The 19882-nt window shown below is 44.1% G+C and overlaps 1 protein-coding gene across 5 annotated transcripts; it reads left to right on the top strand.

The window, feature by feature from the left end:
- Window positions 1–229: 229 nt before the first annotated feature.
- On the top strand, window positions 230–19686 carry LOC139415162 (DnaJ (Hsp40) homolog, subfamily C, member 5 gamma a). 5 transcript variants are annotated; one of them, XM_071163036.1, is made up of 7 exons: window positions 264–398; window positions 10676–10824; window positions 11051–11264; window positions 12102–12258; window positions 13808–14013; window positions 16010–16049; window positions 16701–19683. In XM_071163036.1, the coding sequence occupies exons 2-5, from the start codon at window positions 10685–10687 to the stop codon at window positions 14008–14010; spliced, it is 714 nt and encodes a 237-aa protein (XP_071019137.1). In that variant the 5' UTR covers window positions 264–398; window positions 10676–10684; the 3' UTR covers window positions 14011–14013; window positions 16010–16049; window positions 16701–19683. The 5 variants fall into 5 exon arrangements, with proteins under 5 accessions (XP_071019141.1, XP_071019137.1, XP_071019139.1 ...); XM_071163040.1 differs by lacking the exon at window positions 16010–16049 and having other exon boundaries at window positions 230–398; window positions 16701–19686; XM_071163039.1 differs by lacking the exon at window positions 13808–14013 and having other exon boundaries at window positions 281–398; window positions 16701–16785.
- The last annotated feature ends 196 nt before the right edge of the window (window positions 19687–19882 follow it).

Below are 19882 nucleotides of genomic sequence, written 5' to 3'. Positions count from 1 at the left end.
CTACCCAGTTGTCTTCAAACACTAGATGGCAGCACAATAGTGGTGGTCCAACACGAGACCGAACAAAAAAAACCTGGCTCAATCATCGTTGGTTACAATTGTATAGTTTTCATAGAACACAGAATTACAGTAGGTAGAAAAAAACTTTTTTTTTTTTTTAACGTGAATTTCACAAGCGCCAAATTTGTGTAAGGATATGAAGACGCTGTTCATTGGTTGAAGCCCTCGTCTCAGAAGCAATCAGGCGTCCCTTGTCCACTGGGGCTAATGGTACTGAAACTGTAGTAGCTAGCATTTTTAGGAGGGGCGGATACATTGACACATTGTCTGGCAATCTTGACATACAAAGTGGATGCCTCTATGCCACAGCGAAATATACCTCTTCCAATTTGCACAAGGTAAGATACGTCGTAAAGTCGCCCTAACCTGAGCCACGAGAGCTTATTTTTTTCAAGCTACACCAGTCGGTTTTGGCTAGCTACTGAGCCAGCGAGCAAGTGTGGGGTCTGGTCGCGAGGACAGTCCAGAATCCCACGGACATCGTTGCGTTAGGCTGTAACGTTACAAACTACTCTGGCATGCGGTTGCAGATTGATATTGGGTTGGTTAAATACGTTGTTTGGACGCACGCTTGTTTCAGGGAACATTTATTAGAGTGAAAATGCATGGTTAACTAATTCTGACATCAGCGTCGCTAACGTTAGTTGGCTAAATTAGCGGTCGTGACGGTCAGCTGAGCAGCCCGTCGACTTTTGCAATTGAAACATTTTGAAGTATCAGTTTATCCACCAGCTTCTCATTACTAACCAAAAACCTTATAAGCGTTCATATTTTTTAAATAGTTGGCTAATAGCCAGCTAACGGTACAACTGCGGCTCCACAAATGTTATTGACAACATTCATTGACAGCTAGTTTCGTTAGTAAAACATTTTGGCCAGTGCCTGGGTTATTTTAGCTAACTAGCATCTGCATATCTCGAGCAAACGCCACAATAGCTAGGTGCAAAGATAATTGCAGTGTCGTTACTAGTTCACATTACTGTAGCTTTCTACCTAGCACTGCATATGTAGCTAGTTAGCCAACGTTAGATTCTTCTTGCATGGGGAAAAGACGATGTAAAAATGGAAAGTGGAGATTAGCAAGGGATTACGGTTGTGCAAGGACCATGGAATGTCTTTATAACGTTATATTGTACAAGGACACAGCAGTGGTTACAAGACACCCAACAAACTATAAAAACCCTACATTCCTTACTATATAAGAAACAATTATGATTGCATGGATTATTCTATCGCAATCGCTAATCTGTAGCTACAGCTATCGGGTTTCATCTCGTGTGAGCTAGCTATTGCATAATGTATTGTCTTTTATTTTGATCACACCCTTGCCTGCCCTCACTGCCATGTGTGTCATAGCAACACGTAGATACGGTGTGTTTCTTCAATCTCCTGTCACAGAATAGATGGCTCAAACGGTTCCTGTTTTTGCCTTTGGTCAACATAACTAGTATAGGTTGGTGATGGTTAATGTAGATATTTTACCGCCATGATGTCAGTCTTCCAAATCCCTTTTGGCCCAGCTGTTGTGAGGTCAAATGTGAGGTGTCATAGCAAAATCCTGGTGTGGTATTTTACAGATTAGTCATAGATTATGTCAATTTTGCATCAAGTATTTGTAGCAGCCAGCAATTACACAATTCCCCACAGGGCTCGACATTAAAGCTGGTCCTTTTGTCCATCCGACAAGACTATAGATTAAAATTGTTCAAATGGACAAGTGACACAAAAAAAAATCACACATTACAATATCAAACAATTACACCGATCAGAGGACAACATTGGAATAATATTAGTCTATTTTTTAATGTACATAAATACAAAGGGGGGGGGGGGGGCAGGACAGAGTTTGGGAAATCCTGGTGTAGGTGATAGCCTATGCATATTGGCTACAGCCTCATGTCCAAACCAATGCTGACATGAAGTGCCAGAAAATGTAGGCCAACTTTAATGAGACTTTTAATGACATATAGAGGCGAAATGCCAGTAAACGCACCACACATCACCCACTTTGAATTTGAGCAGAGGCGGTCAGCATTTTAAAACTATTTATTCCATAAACCTAGTTTAAAACCTATAATTTTTTTGTTATTTTCTAAAGCATGTCTTACCTTGTTTCAAAGTAGCCTAGCCAAATACGTCCATAGAAATGTTGAGGGAAATATTTTATAAACACTTAATATGCCATTGAAACCAGCACATTTCTCACGTTCTGTTGGTTTTTAAATCAACTTTATTTTATTGTCCAGCAGCCAAATACATTATCCTAGTCTATCAGTAACTCATGGTAGTTGATGCATCTTTAGATTTCGCATTCTTAATTTCAAATGTATATTTTCATCTCCGTCACTAGCCCAAAGGTCGTCAGATGGCGATATTGAGAGTTCATTTTACCGTCCAAACTCATTGTACTTTGTGCAACCTTCAATACCCTTGTATCCCCCGTGGACTGGTTTGTGCCTTAAACATTCTCATTTCAGACTGCAAAGGTTTTGATTTCCTCAACTTTATTTAATGGCGAGAACGCAGGGAAAAATACAGGAAAAATAATCATATTTTCTTTTGAAACACAATTTTTTACCACCATGCTAGTGTCTAATGCCAAGGAATGCTACTTCCTGATATTGTACCCCGCATTCAGTGGACTGCTAAAACAACCGACTGCTGCAAACATAATTGTTACGTAAGGAAAGTACGCATATTTCCCCGGTTTTTATCACGCCTTCACGCATTGAATACATTTGAGGAAATCAAAGCTTTTGCAGCCGGAATGGAGAATGTTTTAGGGATGAACCGTTCCACTGGGGATATGAGTGTATTGCCATTGCCAGCTGCATACAATGCGTTTGGACGGTAAGATTAACTCAATATCGCCATCTGCCGGCCTTTGGGGCTGCTCTGTCACGTTAAACCGCTCGCGCTTTTGAGTGATGTTTCCCCTAATAGAATTTGGAACGTTGGATAATAGCCTAGAACCGTGTGCGTATTGTTGAACATATAATATGAAGAAATACCACTTTATCAACATTTTATGATATACGTTCTGATCTGTTGCATCAGCCTCATTGCTTTTTTGAATGTGTTTATGTGCGGTGGTTGTATGAATTTTGGATCTGTCGTCCCGGAGTCTGTTTTGAATGGTAGACATACAAAATTACAAACGTATTTAGTTGTAATGTTGAAAGGGTGGCCAACCATCCTCCAGGAGAGCCTTAAAGAGGCAGTGTTGTATTTTAATACCGGTTTGAATATGCAAAGAAGCCAATAGGAAGCGTGTAGCCTACATTTTTGTATTTTTCACTATAGTAAAATAAGTGGTTACTTGCACCATACAATGATATCATTTCTTTGGGACAAGTGAACAAATATGTGTTGTACAAGTCCAAAAGACAAGTGGCAAAAAAAAGTTAGTCAAGCCCAGTTCCAGTTTTTGGGTCGGTTTGATGTTGAAATGCTAGTCTGTCCTACTACTTGTCTTGGTCATTGAGTTGTCCTTACCCCCCACTGAAGCATGTTTAACATTGTAGCAATGTTCTATGCCTAGAGACTTGTATTTTATATATCTCAGGTTTCAACCTTAAATCAGAGGTTGTTGTTGTTAAAGTTTATGGTGGCAAATAAAATCAGATATGATCATTTTCCATTGACAAGGTACGGAAGTAGTTGTTTCTAAATGTCCTGAAGCAGCTCTCATCCCTTGGATGTTTATGAAAGTTCGGTAAGAACAACATTCAGCTCTTGAATCACTTGAAAAGGCAACAAAGAAATGGCCTTCTGTGAGAAACAAGAGGATTGCAAAAGAATGCAAAATACCCTTGATTAAGCCCAGCACTGACAGTAGGCTGCTTGAGTGCTGCTGCCTCTGTGTTTTCTCTTTCACATTAAGATAATTTGGCTGTCACAGTGGCTGTTCTTCAAATTTGTTTGATCTTTCCATCTCTGACTTGTTGATATATTTAGCAAGTAGGGTCAATTAAATTGTTAGTTAGGCTTAGATAAATCACTCTTCTTCCATTAATCCAGTCTTTGTGCTTTATTTAGGCATTTTTGCATATTAGTGTGAGAAAGTTCCACATCAGGGGTGACCTGTCAGGGGTCATGAACCCTGATGACATGTTGAGTATGAAGACCAACTCACGCACCCGGCCTTGCCTGTGTATCATCTTAGCCAGGGGTTCCCTTGGCTCAGTCTCAGCTAGGTAAGAGAAGAGATGGTGTAGCCAGGCCAGGGACTAGCCGACTAGGTAAAGCTTGTCAGAGCCTGTGTGATGGACTAGCCTATTAGGTAGCGCTTGTCAGAGCCTGTGACCAGACCGTTTCACACCCAAGCTAGAAGTGCTCCCGGGCTGCCGTCTTTTCCAGAGTGTCAAATGGTGGCTTTGACAGGTGTTGGGCCATGTCTACTCTCGCTAACCCACAGAAGCCTCTTGCGGTATACCGAAGACCGTTTTATTTGGAAAAGACACAGGATGGTTTTTCAATACTGTCGAAACTATTTATTTGAAGTTTTTCACATAATTTAAATATTTGTAGCTACTTTTAAGTTATTACCTGCAGTCAACTTGTGCAATACCTTAGGAGATAAAGCAGATTGCGTTCTTTATTTCACCTGTCACATTATTTAAAATTATGATACTTACCATAGTTCTCCAGAACAGTTGAGCCAGCCACGTGTTTGTAAACAGCACAACAGGAGAAAGCGAGCTGGTGAGTCCATAGCGTTCTAGATCTATTGACGAGTCTCTGTTTTGCGGCGCACAAGGTGATGAAGTTACACTCGTATGCAATTCACTAGTAAATGTTTGCCATCATATAATGGCTTTCTGCCAGAAGTCCACAAGCTCTGGATGAGTTATCTGTACAACTGCTATTTTTCCCTATGCTTCCTACTAGTGTTTTTTTCTTTCTCCTTCTTTCTTCTCCTATCTGCTCCGTGTACACATGCTGCTCTTCCTTCCATTCCAGTTACTAGCAATGCTTGAATAACTTTGAGCTTGATTTGCTTGTCTTTGCAATTCGTTTTTTCTCTTTTTTTGCTCTAGCTTTCAGCTAACGGCGTCTGATTTCACTATTCGTTTTTGCTAATTCCGTTAGCATTCTGGTAATAGAGGCCCAATGGGCTTTTTATGCATTTTTAGTGCCCCCTTGTGTGCTATGCCGGTAATACAGTAATTCCCGGTACGAGAGAAGACCATATGGAAATCTCGATACAACCCAAACCTACCTGGATGCACACATTTTACTCTTTCACAACGTTTGACATGTGCCAGTGTGGAACACACAGGGAAAAACCACTTGGCCTTACTTGCTGGCCTACATTTTATAACCCAGAAACAGTGTAATGACCATAACCAAAGCATAATCATAAACACACATCATGTCACATCTCTTCCAGGAATCAAGGGATCTGTGTGTTAATGAAAAGGTGCCTTCAGTTTTTCTCCCTTAGGACAGCAGTTCCCAAACTGTGGGGCCCTTATTATTATTATTATTATTATTATTATACATTTTTAAAGGAACTCAGTCCGGCTTTAAACTTACTCTTGAAAGTCGTAGTAGTAGAAGGCACAAGGTGCAATTTCTAAATTGGGTAGTGTATCATCAGTTCCTCTTGTCATGTTAGCCATTGTATACCTAAGAGAACTATTTATAACTTGTCAGAAATGTCCAGATCTACTAGTCCATTTTTGTATTTATTTTTTTATTATTTTTTTAGCCCATAGATATTGTTGTATATTGTCACTCTAATATCACATGAATACACATTAGACATGGCAAAATGTATAGAATTGCAAGAAAATTTGCTTTAAACTGCAACATTTTCATTGCACCCCATGACAAAATGTGTGGAATTGCAGGAAACGAGCTTTAAACCTGCGAAACTCTCTCAACCAATAAGAGGGGTGTGAACAGTTTGTGTGAATGGCCGACAGACAGGCTGGATAGCAGAGGTAATTAATGGTCGAACACAAGCTTTGCTGGCTAAATGTTTCTGCTTGTCCAAGCTTTGGAAGTGTGTGAGTAAGGTTTGGTGGTTGTTAAGCAGATAGAAATCCTTGACTTGGAGATTGACCAGTAAGACAAAGGTAATTACAGAGACCACCTTCTCAGTATTGGGACAACACCAGCCTGAAGGGAATCAAAGGGAAATGGGCAGGTAGTGTAGTTTACTGCTACTCTGCTACTGCTTGTAGCCTTTTGCCACCATTTACTGTTCCCCCTTGCAACAACCTGTAGACTACAGGTTCCTCCCCAGCCAAGCCTCCTAAGCCTGTCTCTGTGCAGTGCTGGCTGTTCAGGCCCATCTCTCCAGGGCCAGTCTAGGATTGCCCTGTGTTGACTTGTGTGAGTAATCTGTGCAAGATCTGCAAAATGTAATCGCCTTTAGCTCAGGCCTGCCCAGGGCATTACTAGTCACCAGTAGTCACAGTGTGCGTGGCTGAGTGTGATGTGGTGTGTGTGTGCCACAGCAGGGCTATTGTCCTGTTCAGCAGAATGTGGGGCTGTGTGGAGCGTTGGAGTCTCACTGCTGGCCTTCTGCTTTGTTTTAATCACAGGGATTTTAGATGGAGGTTCCACAGTTGTGATGCATTATTCATGTTTAACACATGCTACTGCACTTCACTACACGCAGTCTTGGAGCTTAATCCCAAATTCATCTGCGCTAAGTGTATTGTGGTTTAAAAGGATTTGTAAGGGTTGTGTGTAGGCCCAGTTCTTACATATGTGTGCAGAAATTGTTTAAACATAAACCGCTGAATGCTATATCCTTGTGTTTTGCTGGTTCATACTTTTTTTTTATTAGTATCCTTGTATTGACATTGGGTTTATGAGATGGGATATTCTAGGCAGGGCTGTTCAAATCAAATCAAATCAAATTTTATTTGTCACATACACATGGTTAGCAGATGTTAATGCGAGTGTAGCGAAATGCTTGTGCTTCTAGTTCCGACAATGCAGTAATAACCAACAAGTAATCTATCTAACAATTCCAAAACTACTGTCTTATACACAGTGTAAGGGGATAAAGAATATGTACATAAGGATATATGAATGAGTGATTGTACAGAGCAGCATAGGCAGGATACAGTAGATGGTATCGAGTACAGTATATACATGAGGTGAGTATGTAAACAAAGTGGCATAGTTAAAGTGGCTAGTGATACATGTATTACATAAGGATGCAGTCGATGATATAGAGTACAGTATATACGTATGCATATGAGATGAATAATGTAGGGTAAGTAACATTATATAAGGTAGCATTGTTTAAAGTGGCTAGTGATATATTTACATCATTTCCCATCAATTCCCATTATTAAAGTGGCTGGAGTTGAGTCAGTGTCAGTGTCAGTGTGTTGGCAGCAGCCACTCAATGTTAGTGGTGGCTGTTTAACAGTCTGATGGCCTTGAGATAGAAGCTGTTTTTCAGTCTCTCGGTCCCAGCTTTGATGCACCTGTACTGACCTCGCCTACTGGATGATAGCGGGGTGAACAGGCAGTGGCTCGGGTGGTTGATGTCCTTGATGATCTTTATGGCCTTCCTGTAACATCGGGTGGTGTAGGTGTCCTGGAGGGCAGGTAGTTTGCCCCCGGTGATGCGTTGTGCAGACCTCACTACCCTCTGGAGAGCCTTACGGTTGTGGGCGGAGCAGTTGCCGTACCAGGCGGTGATACAGCCCGCCAGGATGCTCTTGATTGTGCATCTGTAGAAGTTTGTGAGTGCTTTTGGTGACAAACCGAATTTCTTCAGCCTCCTGAGGTTGAAGAGGCGCTGCTGCGCCTTCTTCACGATGCTGTCTGTGTGAGTGGACCAATTCAGTTTGTCTGTGATGTGTATGCCGAGGAACTTAAAACTTGCTACCCTCTCCACTACTGTTCCATCGATGTGGATAGGGGGGTGTTCCCTCTGCTGTTTCCTGAAGTCCACAATCATCTCCTTAGTTCTGTTGACGTTGAGTGTGAGGTTATTTTCCTGACACCACACTCCGAGGGCCCTCACCTCCTCCCTGTAGGCAGTCTCGTCGTTGTTGGTAATCAAGCCTACCACTGTTGTGTCGTCCGCAAACTTGATGATTGAGTTGGAGGCGTGCGTGGCCACGCAGTCGTGGATGAACAGGGAGTACAGGAGAGGGCTCAGAACACACCCTTGTGGGGCCCCAGTGTTGAGGATCAGCGGGGTGGAGATGTTGTTGCCTACCCTCACCACCTGGGGGCGGCCCGTCAGGAAGTCCAGTACCCAGTTGCACAGGGCGGGGTCGAGACCCAGGGTCTCGAGCTTGATGACGAGCTTGGAGGGTACTATGGTGTTGAATGCCGAGCTGTAGTCGATGAACAGCATTCTCACATAGGTATTCCTCTTGTCCAGATGGGTTAGGGCAGTGTGCAGTGTGGTTGAGATTGCATCGTCTGTGGACCTATTTGGGCGGTAAGCAAATTGGAGTGGGTCTAGGGTGTCGGGTAGGGTGGAGGTGATATGGTCCTTGACTAGTCTCTCAAAGCACTTCATGATGACGGAAGTGAGTGCTACGGGGCGGTAGTCGTTTAGCTCAGTTACCTTAGCTTTCTTGGGAACAGGAACAATGGTGGCCCTCTTGAAGCATGTGGGAACAGCAGACTGGTATAGGGATTGATTGAATATGTCCGTAAACACACCGGCCAGCTGGTCTGCGCATGCTCTGAGGGCGCGGCTGGGGATGCCGTTTGGGCCTGCAGCCTTGCAAGGGTTAACACGTTTAAATGTCTTACTCACCTCGGCTGCAGTGAAGGAGAGTCCGCATGTTTTCGTTGCAGGCCGTGTCAGTGGCACTGTATTGTCCTCAAAGCGGGCAAAAAAGTTATTTAGTCTGCCTGGGAGCAGAACATCCTGGTCCGTGACTGGGCTGGATTTCTTCTTGTAGTCCGTGATTGACTGTAGACCCTGCCACATGCCTCTTGTGTCTGAGCCGTTGAATTGAGATTCTACTTTGTCTCTGTACTGACGCTTTCCTTGTTTGATAGCCTTGCGGAGGGAATAGCTGCACTGTTTGTATTCGGTCATGTTACCAGTCACCTTGCCCTGATTAAAAGCAGTGGTTCGCGCTTTCAGTTTCACGCGAATGCTGCCTTCAATCCACGGTTTCTGGTTAGGAAATGTTTTAATCGTTGCTATGGGAACGACATCTTCAACGCACGTTCTAATGAACTCGCACACCGAATCAGCGTATTCGTCAATATTGTTATCTGACGCAATACGAAACATGTCCCAGTCCACGTGATGGAAGCAGTCTTGGAGTGTGGAGTCAGCTTGGTCGGACCAGCGTTGGACAGACCTCAGCGTGGGAGCCTCTTGTTTTAGTTTCTGTCTGTAGGCAGGGATCAACAAAATGGAGTCGTGGTCAGCTTTTCCGAAAGGAGGGCGGGGCAGGGCCTTATATGCGTCGCGGAAGTTAGAGTAACAATGATCCAAGGTTTTTCCACTTCTGGTTGCGCAATCGATATGCTGATAAAATTTAGGGAGTCTTGTTTTCAGATTAGCCTTGTTAAAATCCCCAGCAACAATGAATGCAGCCTCCGGATAAATGGATTCCAGTTTGCAAAGAGTCAAATAGAGTTCTTTCAGAGCCATCGATGTGTCTGCTTGGGGGGGGATATATACGGCTGTGATTATAATCGAAGAGAATTCTCTTGGTAGATAATGCGGTCTACATTTGATTGTGAGGAATTCTAAATCAGGTGAACAGAAGGATTTGAGTTCCTGTATGTTTCTTTCATCACACCATGTCTCGTTAGCCATAAGGCATACGCCCCCGCCCCTCTTCCTACCAGAAAGATGTTTGTTTCTGTCGGCGCGATGCGTGGAGAAACCCGCTGGCTGCACCGCCCCCGATAGCGTCTCTCCAGTGAGCCATGTTTCCGTGAAGCAAAGAACGTTACAGTCTCTGATGTCCCTCTGGAATGCTAGACTGGCTCGGATTTCATCAACCTTGTTGTCAAGAGACTGGACATTGGCGAGAAGGATGCTAGGGAGTGGTGCACGATGTGCCCGTCTCCGGAGTCTGACCAGAAGACCGCATCGTTTCCCTCTTTTTCGGAGTCGTTTTTTTGGGTCGCTGCATGGGATCCATTCCGTTGTCCTGGGTGAAAGGCAGAACACAGGATCCGCGTTGCGAAAAACATATTCTTGGTCGTACTGATGGTGAGTTGACGCTGATCTTATATTCAGTAGTTCTTCTCGACTGTATGTAATGAAACCTAAGATGACCTGGGGTACTAATGTAAGAAATAACACGTAAAAAAACAAAACACTGCATAGTTTCCTAGGAACGCGAAGCGAGGCGGCCATCTCTGTCGGCGCTGGAAGTATTCCAGTTCCCTATGGTGTTCTAGGCAAAGCAATGTCACAACATCTGTGTCTGTCTACCAGGCTATAATACTGTGATGATTATGGCTACAGACAGTACACACACACACACACACATGTAGTTACTACTTGGACAAATAATGTCAAGATTTAAGAACAGGTCAGGTAAATACTGCAGGGTGTTTGTCTCTATTGCTACAGTGACAACCTACTCAGTTCCACACTTTGTGTGTGTGACTTAGTGCTAACCTCCTGTGTGACTGTATATCTTGGCAGACTTCAGCCATGGCCACGACAGGCACAGGCGCAACTGAGCCAAACCGGCCAGGCCCCCAGAGGAAGATGTCCACCACAGGGGAGAGCTTGTACAAGGTGCTCGGCCTGGAGAAAGGAGCTTCCGCTGAGGACGTCAAGAGAGCCTACAGGTAACACTCAGCCTGTCTCTGGTCGTTATAGCCACATAACCTGTAAGCCTGTTTCTCCATTTCCCCGGAGCAAGTTAATGATCAGCTTTATTCAGGAGTTGGTCCATCAGACAAAGAACAATTACTTTTAATGAGGTATAAGCTCTTTATAGGATTGAGTTTTGTGAAATGTGTATGTGGTGGTGTGGACTGAGATTAATTTATTCATCCGTCCATCTATTTACAGGAAACTAGCGTTGAAGTACCACCCAGACAAGAACCCAGACAACCCAGAGGCTGCAGATAAGTTTAAAGAGATCAACAACGCCAACTCCATCCTGAACGATGATGGCAAGAGGAGGATCTACGACGAGTACGGCTCCATGGGCCTCTATGTGTCCGAGCAGTTTGGAGAGGAGAGCGTTAAATACTACTTCCTCATGTCCAAGTGGTGGTTTAAGGTGAGAGAGAGAGTACCTCATAACCCTCCAGACCACCTTTAGTCGTACAGGGTAATATATTAGGTTATCAGGGGTGTAGTCAGTAGTGCTGTAACCTCCGACAGTGGGAGTGAGTAGCCCCACTCTCCCAGCTGACTGTCTCAGTGATGACATACTGACTGGACTTCTTTCACAGCAACATCACTCATCACACTAAGAGCTACTGGGATTTTATTAGACATTGTTATGGATAGAATTCACTGTCTAGTACTGTCTTCTCCATGCATTAGACAGCCTACTGTAATCCCTGTTGGGAGTACATTGACAGTATATAAGTATTTGTTTATAATTGCTTTGACAAGTCTCATAGTTACCTCCCTCTGAACCTGTCAGTGTACTGTGTTTTTTTGTTTCAGTCAGACAGATGGCTCCAGTTGCAAAGCAGTCTTTATTTAGAATTGTGTTCTGTGTAGTTGTGCTCAGTCACTCAGATGCTGAGTAGAGTAAGTAGAGAGGTCTAGATGCAGTGATGAAGATCCACCGACTGTCTCACAAACCTCACTCTTTTACCTACAAAGCAAAGGAACATTTCAGGGAGAAACAAAACCACTCCACTTATATATACCCTAGAAATGCTTGGTACAGTAGGATTATTGAGAGCATCCACATGTATTTCACTGTCTCTGCTGCTGATATCCCCTAGCTTCTCTCACTGGATCACCCTGTAGATCTGAGGCTAGACATAAGTTCTCCTGTGAGCAGGAAGACAGCGGGTGACTGTCCCGGCTGGGTATATGTGATCGGGAGAAGCTCCATACTGATAATGCTGTGTGTTTGTGTTATGCCCTTGTGCTGCAGACCATGGCTGTGTGCTGCACCGTCTTCTCCTGCTGCTGCTGCTGTTGCTGCTGCTGTTTCTGCTGTGGGAAGTGCAAGCCGCCGGAGGAGGATGATCACTACCAGTACGTGGACCCAGAGGACCTGGAGGCCCAGATCAAAGCTGAGACGGACAGAGGTGAGACCACGCTGGGAGGGGACGGGGGAGTTTTTAAATGGGGGGGGATATTTTGGGTTGGTGGCAGGTAGTATGCGGTAGAATGTTTTGGGCGCTAGTAGGTAGGCTGGGGACTGTTTGGCATTGGGTAATAAACTAAGTATGCTAGTGCACATAGCCATTTTTCTATTGTATAGTATAGACTACTATAGGTGGGATAGAGCTCATGAGGAGGGTAACAGGATAAATACAGTGTGCCCCCCAATTCCTCTGTGTTGGCCCTTCTCCTGGGTCCTGGTGCCCCTACACACTACCTCAGCGACAGGCCGCCTCGCAGATGTCGGTTTTTCAGCCTGACTTAACGCTGTCACTTCCTTTCAGAGGGAGAAAGAAGAGGGAGGAGAGGCAGGGAAACAGCAGAGCACAGATGGGGCCAGAGCAGCCAAACAGGGATGGGGAGGAGGGGATGAGGGAATGGAGGGGGGGGCACCAGTGTCTACTCCAGCTAGGCAGGACTCTGGGTCTACAGCACCTGGTCCTGCACAGGAGGTAGAGGCTGCAGGCTAGCCCTTAGATTACCTTGATGTGCAGGTATTTATAGCTACTCATACTCTGACTGAGAGACTGCTGGTTCATGTCATGAGGACATTATCCAGTTATAGCCCTAGCTCTGACATTTATTTAAATATTTTTTCTACCATGTTGAAATTATAATTATCACTCTCCTCAGTCTCACTAAATTAGATGTTGATAATTTATTGTCTGCTAGTGCTGAAATGTGCCTTGTTTCACAATGCTCCTTTACCAGAATGGGTAATATAATATAATGTTGTTTGGTATTTTTGGATGTGTAAAAGCTATGGATGCAGTGTCAGAACAGTGTGCAATAACATGTCGACATTAACAGGTAGAGATGTCAACAGTGTTTCTTTTCTTCCAACAAGAAGCTCTTTGTTTTATCCTCTCCCATCAGTGGTCCCCAGAACAGGGACAGGGGCTGGGACAGAGGCGAGATGAGGAAGATGCATGTAATCCTGTCAGATCTCAGAGGATGCTCTCTGCCTCGGCCTCTTGTGTCGTGTCCTTAACTGGTTGGTCTGAGGACAGGACTCTCAGCTCCTTCACTCATGTTGCCTCTTCACACAGCAGATCACTCAATAGAAAACAGTCCCAAGGACTAGACTCCTAATTGTCTTGTTTTTTGTTCTGAGGAGTGACCATGGTGACCCCATAGTCACGACCCTTAGCCCAAGTGACTATGACACCATTTGAACTTTCAGTATAAGGCTTTACAAGCAAAATGACAATGCTATTGGTTTCAGAGATATTCACAACATGTTCAGGCGAATACCTAGATGATATGAAAAATCTCCTCACCGTATCACACAAAAACAGGAACTGCGCTTCATTTACAGTAACTAAAAACCAAACCAAACATGACAAGCTAACAGCCTCAGGGCAGTATGGGTGTGGGGATAACATATCAGTATACTCTGGCCCAATGAGTAGGCCTGGTTTATCTCATTCTTACAGAAAGGTGTTTCTGTACGTTTGTGTTTTCATCCACCAGGTGACACGGTAATCATTGTGCAGCCCATACCTGTAGCCGTACCTATAGCTGTAACGAGTCCTGTGGCTGAGAGCATCAGCCTAGGCCCTGCCAACTGCCTAGACCCTGCCAACAGCCTAGACCCTGCCAATCCAGTGGTTGACAACCTGACCAGGCCAGTGGCTGCTGAGAACCCAGGCGAAACGTTGCCGGAGTCTAAATGACTCGTAAGCCCCCCGTCTCCCTAATGTACTTGCTGTACTCAACCCAGCTGCATCGTGTCCATCCGTCCCGCTTCCTGTGCACGTTGCCACGCCCCAGACCAACCCGTTTCACCAGACTGTGTTTGCTCATAGTGACACACGGTGCCTTTGTACTATGTTCAGCTGTTTGTTTGACTGACTCATTAACCATCCATTCTGTTTGCCTGTCAGTGTTGAGTTGCATGATGTCATGGCTGTTGCTTCAGAATGTTTTGAGCATGGCTGCATGTATGAGCTTGCCTTCTGTGTATTTATAATGTAGTGGACCTAATTTTGCTATGGATGGAGCAACTCAATAACAATCATTTCAGTTAATTGATCAGTATTTTGTCTGTGTTTGGTCCATCGTGAATGTATCTGTAGTAACTATTTTCTGCCTTGGTGATAAAGTGGATGTAATCTCTATTAATTAGGCATGGTTTATGGTCATTAAACTATAGCCTAATCTATGCCCAGTATCCCATTACTTTACCAGTAAGACCACAGAGACGCTTATGCCGGGTGTGCACTACGACTTTCAAAATCCAAACATCGCTGAGCCTCGCATGTTAAACGAACGTCTTTCCTGTAGTTTCTTGTCTTGCCAATATGGTGGTGCGCAGAATAAACCATCTGGTACAGACAAGGGGGTCACACACTACAAGAGTCTTCACTTGGTCGTGAGGATTCTCCATACCACCACGTAGTCTCGCGAAAACAATGATGTGATTAGATTGTTAACGTAGCCAGAATGAGCTGTGGCTCAAAGCAGTCTCAAACGTTTTCTGTCAGACATTGACGCATGACAAACAAGAGTTGAAATTTCTATTGCTTGTGAACTTCAGAGCTGAAACGAGTTGACGCTTTGGTTTAAGGCAAGTACAAACGCATCCTAGTAGTCATGGCCCCTGCTCGAAAGAGTCTACAACTTCTGGGTGACACGAAACAATGTCATCGTCTCACTGGTTTCTTTGGCGAGCGCTCATTGGCTTTTGCTGATCACCGGTCTCAAAACTTGTTGTTGCACACTACAAAAACATTGCAAATTTTGTACCAATAAAATCCAACATGTTTGAAAATATTGCGATGTCTGGGGCTGCTCCAAGACGAGATCGGTAGCCCTCAGATTGCGTCTCTGACCCGCTCACATTAAACGAGCGTCGGTGACAGCCGAGTGCCCCGAGTAGGCAATAATGAGGATTTTGTCTCCAATCTCATCTGGAAAAGCTAAATCGGTGCCCGAATTGTGTTGTGTACTACCGGCTTTAGGCATTTTAATTGGATGTAACAAGTTAACTTCACAAGACAAAACATGGCCCCACAGCAGCCAAGTACTCACTCAACCCACAAGACATTAGATGCCTTCAATTAACAGTAGCCGTCTATTCATATTAAAAACATCAATATAATGTCAGGCTGGTTAGTTGAAAACCTAGCCTGTGGATATGTGCTAAAAGCACAGTCCGTTTGTCATGCTAACACAACCCTTTGATCCCCCTGGGGCCTTTTGTGGAGGTACATTACCTTTAGAAAGTACTTATACCCCTTGACTTAATCCACATTTCTTGTGTTTACAGCCTGCATTTAAAATCGATTAATTTGAGATCTGTCACTGATCTAGAGACCAATACCCCTAAGACGAGTCACTGCTGTCCTGTCACATCCGGCCATATGTGTTTGTCATCTCACCTCACATCTACTTCCTCAGCGCCATCCTCTCTGTTGGTGCTCTGTTTGTTCAACACCATGATGCCTGTTGACATGTCAGTCTATGAGTCTCTCTTTAGAATTAAGAAAGTGATAGCTGGAAGCTTCAAGAGACTATGGCTATATAATGATGTTGAGATAGTCCTATATTATTACTATCATTATATTGTAATCTGATATAGTAGGGGTAGTAGCCAACTAATAGTACAAGTGCTTTCTAAGCAGTGCTCTGTGCTCTCCCTCTATGCTGCATATGGATGATGTCCTCTATAAGGAAAGTGACAGTGTGGATGAGCATCGCCAGGGAAGGGCAGGTAGGTTCATGGTACACACTTGGTCATGTTCAGTAGGGCACACCGTAGCAAAACGTTTTGCGATGAAAAACAAAAATCTGTATCCTTACTGGACACGCTCAGGTAGCACGTCCTTGTTTCAAAACATTTTCCACCTACTGAACATGACCCTCGTGGAGCTTTCAATATTTCAGGACCGGTTACACCTGAGAACAGTTAAACAAGGGCCCAATTTTAGGTCATGCCTCCTGCTAATAATACCTTCCCATGTGAATTGCTTCTAGTTGAGACAACAGGCTATTACTTGACAGATGTTCCTATAGGGATGTTTCTGCATTGTCTTCCTCATTGGCATCAGGTCATCATTAGTCTATATCTACAGAACCCTGATATGTTTACAAAGTCATTGCCATTGACGTGTGAAATGCATTGGGATCATTGTTACCTGTCTGTACATGCCTGTTAATTCTTCATTTGACTTCAGAATTTGACCTTCAGTATCATACAAACCCTAGAGAATGCAGAAGCTAAATTCATTCATAGAGCACATAGCCTATATGTAGCCTAGTCCTTTACCTACTCGTTATGGCATGGGACACTTGGCTAACTTTTCTCTATTGAGGGTTATTATTTTCCCCAGTGAGTCTGACACAGTTCAATGTCTTCCTGCAGGTCCTCGTGCCCCTATTGTGATCCAGCCACATTCCATCGCCATCGAGGTTCCAGAGACCTCCCAGCCTGCAGCCAGCCAGCCCACCTCCAAGCCCCAGCAGTGACCCTTCCCTCCCAGCCCCATCTACCCGCTGGAGCCCTCCCCTACGGCGGACACGGCCAGGCCCCTGTGGCCCCACACTGGAGCCCCCAGCAGCCAGCCAGGCCAACCGTCACTAGTGCCAGTCAACCAGCCAGCTAGTCAACCCCCCCATACTGTGGTACAGATCTAACTTAATGGACATGAGCGGCAGGCTGCCAAGAGACCAGGACTCCTTCTGACATGATATGTGTCTGTCTATCCACCAAACTGAGGATTGGAACACTCTGTCCCTCCATTTCATCCCTCCGTTTCTATCCTCCCTCATCTATCCCCCCTTTCTCTCTCTTGTCTCTGTTAGAACGCTGTGGGATTGGAGACTCTCTCTTTTTAAGTTCAGTCTGAGTTTTAAATGGCCTGAGCCAAGCATTCCACCTCCCCGGAGACTAAAGCATGGATCAGAGGAAGTAAAGGCTCCCAAACAGATTGCATGTGCTTCATATTAACTGCATGCCCCTATTGTACAGCACTGGCAAATACATACCCCATACATCCACACCCCTGTACTACAGCCACCACCCCACCACTGCCAGCGATACCGCCAGCTGCAGGTGCACCTACAGTAGTATGCCACACAACCAGGGATCTCCCCTCCACCGCCACCTGAAAGAGACCCAAGAGTGGGGCTGGATACAGTAGACATTCAAGAACTGAAAATGTCGGGTGGATAAAACAAGAAAAATGTGTTGATTGCTTAATTTAATTGCTAACTGTCATAATTATGTTAGTTCGACCAAAGCCAAACTAGATGCCACTCACTCCATGTGTTCAACAGTCAGCTCCCAAAGAGACGTTTCTCCTCATGCCACTAGAGCCAACCTGAGAGGATTGTTTAATTGAGGTGCATGTATGTATTTGGGTCTATTATGCACTTCTGAAACCTGTGAAGTGGGTAAATGATCATTTCCAGTGGACTGTTGGCTAACATGGGTCCAGCCAAGTGCTTACTGAAACCCACAGTCAGTACAATGCACTCTGTATTGGGTGGAACTGACTACTGACTACAGCCAGCTAACTGCAACCAAACGACTTATCAAACGTTTCCCATCTCAAATGGTGGTTTTGCTTTGCATTCTCCTCATAGTCTGATGTAACATGGAGATACAGGGGAGTGGGTATGTACTGTAGGGGTCTGTTTGACCTAGCCACTAAAGACCATGCTATGCCACATCCTAGATGACTGCTTTGTTCATTGTACTGCCTACAGAGATATCCCATCAACGAATATTAGACTTTTAAGAAGTAACACACCAGGTTGTTTTCCATGGGGTTTTGGTGGACTGATTGCCATGTTTATTGTTTTATGGGCTGAAGAGGCACGACTACTAGTCTCAGTGATGAGATGATACAATGTCCCACAGCAGGGTTAGGATCTGTAAAGATCGCCCAACCAGCAGTTTATCTGTACTTAAGTACAGCTCTCTTTATAACCCTGGGGTGCAGTCAGAGGTTTCTCAATGTTGTGTAATCAGAATAGTGAAAACAGTGAAGTGAATTAATGTCATATTGTCATTGAAAGTCAGTCAGTCCCAGGTGTGTGTGCGTGCGTGCGTGTGTGTGTGTGTGTGTGTGTGTAGCATTGTACAAAATCGTTGTTGGTTTGGTCATTGTAGTGCTGAGGTCAGTCAGTCATTCATCCCCCTCCCAGTTTTTTTTGTTGTTGTGGTTTGTAATTTGAAAAGGGCGTTCTGTGTTTCCTGAAGAGGGGCTAGTACATGGCGTTTAACCACCTTGTGTTTTGGCTGAAGAACCACCCTGAAGATAAGCAAACTAAAATGATGTCATCAAATGATGTCAAGCAGCCATTTTATCTTTTGTAGCTCTCTCCTGAGTGTTTACATAGACATGATCTATCAGCAGCATCATTTTGTTACTGGAATTATTGCACCTTTTCTCACCTCTTCATATTAATAAGGTAACAGCTAAAACCCACCTGAAATTTCAGACTGTTGGTTGTGTTTTCACAAACCATAATAAACATAACAGTACAGTATCTGGCCCCAGGGCTCAGAGAGGAGGAATATATTTATTCTGGTGATCCTTATCTGCTGTAAATAATAATAATCACAACCACTTGTCACGTGCAAATAACATTTATTTGAGAATCCCTATGAATGGGAAATGTTTTAAGAATCAACCCCATTTAAATTATGTACATTGTCCTTTATTTATTTTTTTATGTCAAACCGAAAGAGCTGTTTTAATAAAACACGTTGACAGACAGTTGGGAAGAGCGAACCCTAGGCTAGCCAACGTGGTCCTTACCAAGGAGCAACTGGTTGACAGAGGAGCTAGGCTGTCTCAGCTGGTTGACAGAGGAGCTAGGCTATGTCTTAACTGGTTGACAGAGGAGCTAGGCTGTCTCAGCTGGTTGACAGAGGAGCTAGGCTATGTTTTAACTGGTTGACAGAGGAGCAAGGCTATGTTTTAACTGGTTGACAGAGGAGCTAGGCTATGTTTTAACTGGTTGACAGAGGAGCTAGGCTATGTTTTAACTGGTTGACAGAGGAGCTAGGCTGTCTCAGCTGGTTGACAGAGGAACTAGGCAATGTCTTAACTTGCTAGGCCACCATAGCTCTGGTCTACAGTAACAGGCAGGCAGACAGTAAGTGTATATCTGCTTTGAGTGTAAGGCCAGGGCTGTCCCCATGTCATCACTCCCATATAGAACATGGGACTATGGGGACTCGGCCACTAATAATATGATTGATGATTGTAATTTTGTCAATGCTTTCATTATGTCATTCATTATTCACCATGATGTCTTTCATGGACAAAAATGATCTGTAAATGTGTATTTATATATAATGAAATTGAAACAATTAAAAGGGGGATTTGTACAATGTTTGTCTTCTATGTGATTTATTGTGTACTCTGAATTCACAACACTGAGAATAGTTTGTGTGATATCAAAGGAATGGCTCTCAGTTCTCCATGAACAAACAAAGTATATCTGTTCACAGAAGAACGCTATTCTTTCTCTGTTCTCTCCGGCAAAAGAACACCACTCGTTGGTGAAGATAAGATCTGCTGCCATGAGAAA

Source organism: Oncorhynchus clarkii, chromosome 8 (assembly GCF_045791955.1).
Source record: "Oncorhynchus clarkii lewisi isolate Uvic-CL-2024 chromosome 8, UVic_Ocla_1.0, whole genome shotgun sequence".
Lineage (NCBI taxonomy): Eukaryota > Metazoa > Chordata > Actinopteri > Salmoniformes > Salmonidae > Oncorhynchus > Oncorhynchus clarkii.
This window is presented reverse-complemented; position numbering and strand designations above follow the sequence as displayed.

What these genes read in the sequence shown, in the direction of transcription:
- LOC139415162 (XM_071163040.1), top strand. Translation starts at nt 10,685, where the DNA reads ATGGCCACGACAGGCACAGGCGCAACTGAGCCAAACCGGCCAGGCCCC. An exon ending in TGTCCAAGTGGTGGTTTAAG is followed by an intron (nt 11,265 to 12,101) that starts GTGAGAGAGAGA and finishes CTTGTGCTGCAG; the next exon opens with ACCATGGCTGTGTGCTGCAC. An exon ending in CAAAGCTGAGACGGACAGAG is followed by an intron (nt 12,259 to 13,807) that starts GTGAGACCACGC and finishes TTCATCCACCAG; the next exon opens with GTGACACGGTAATCATTGTG.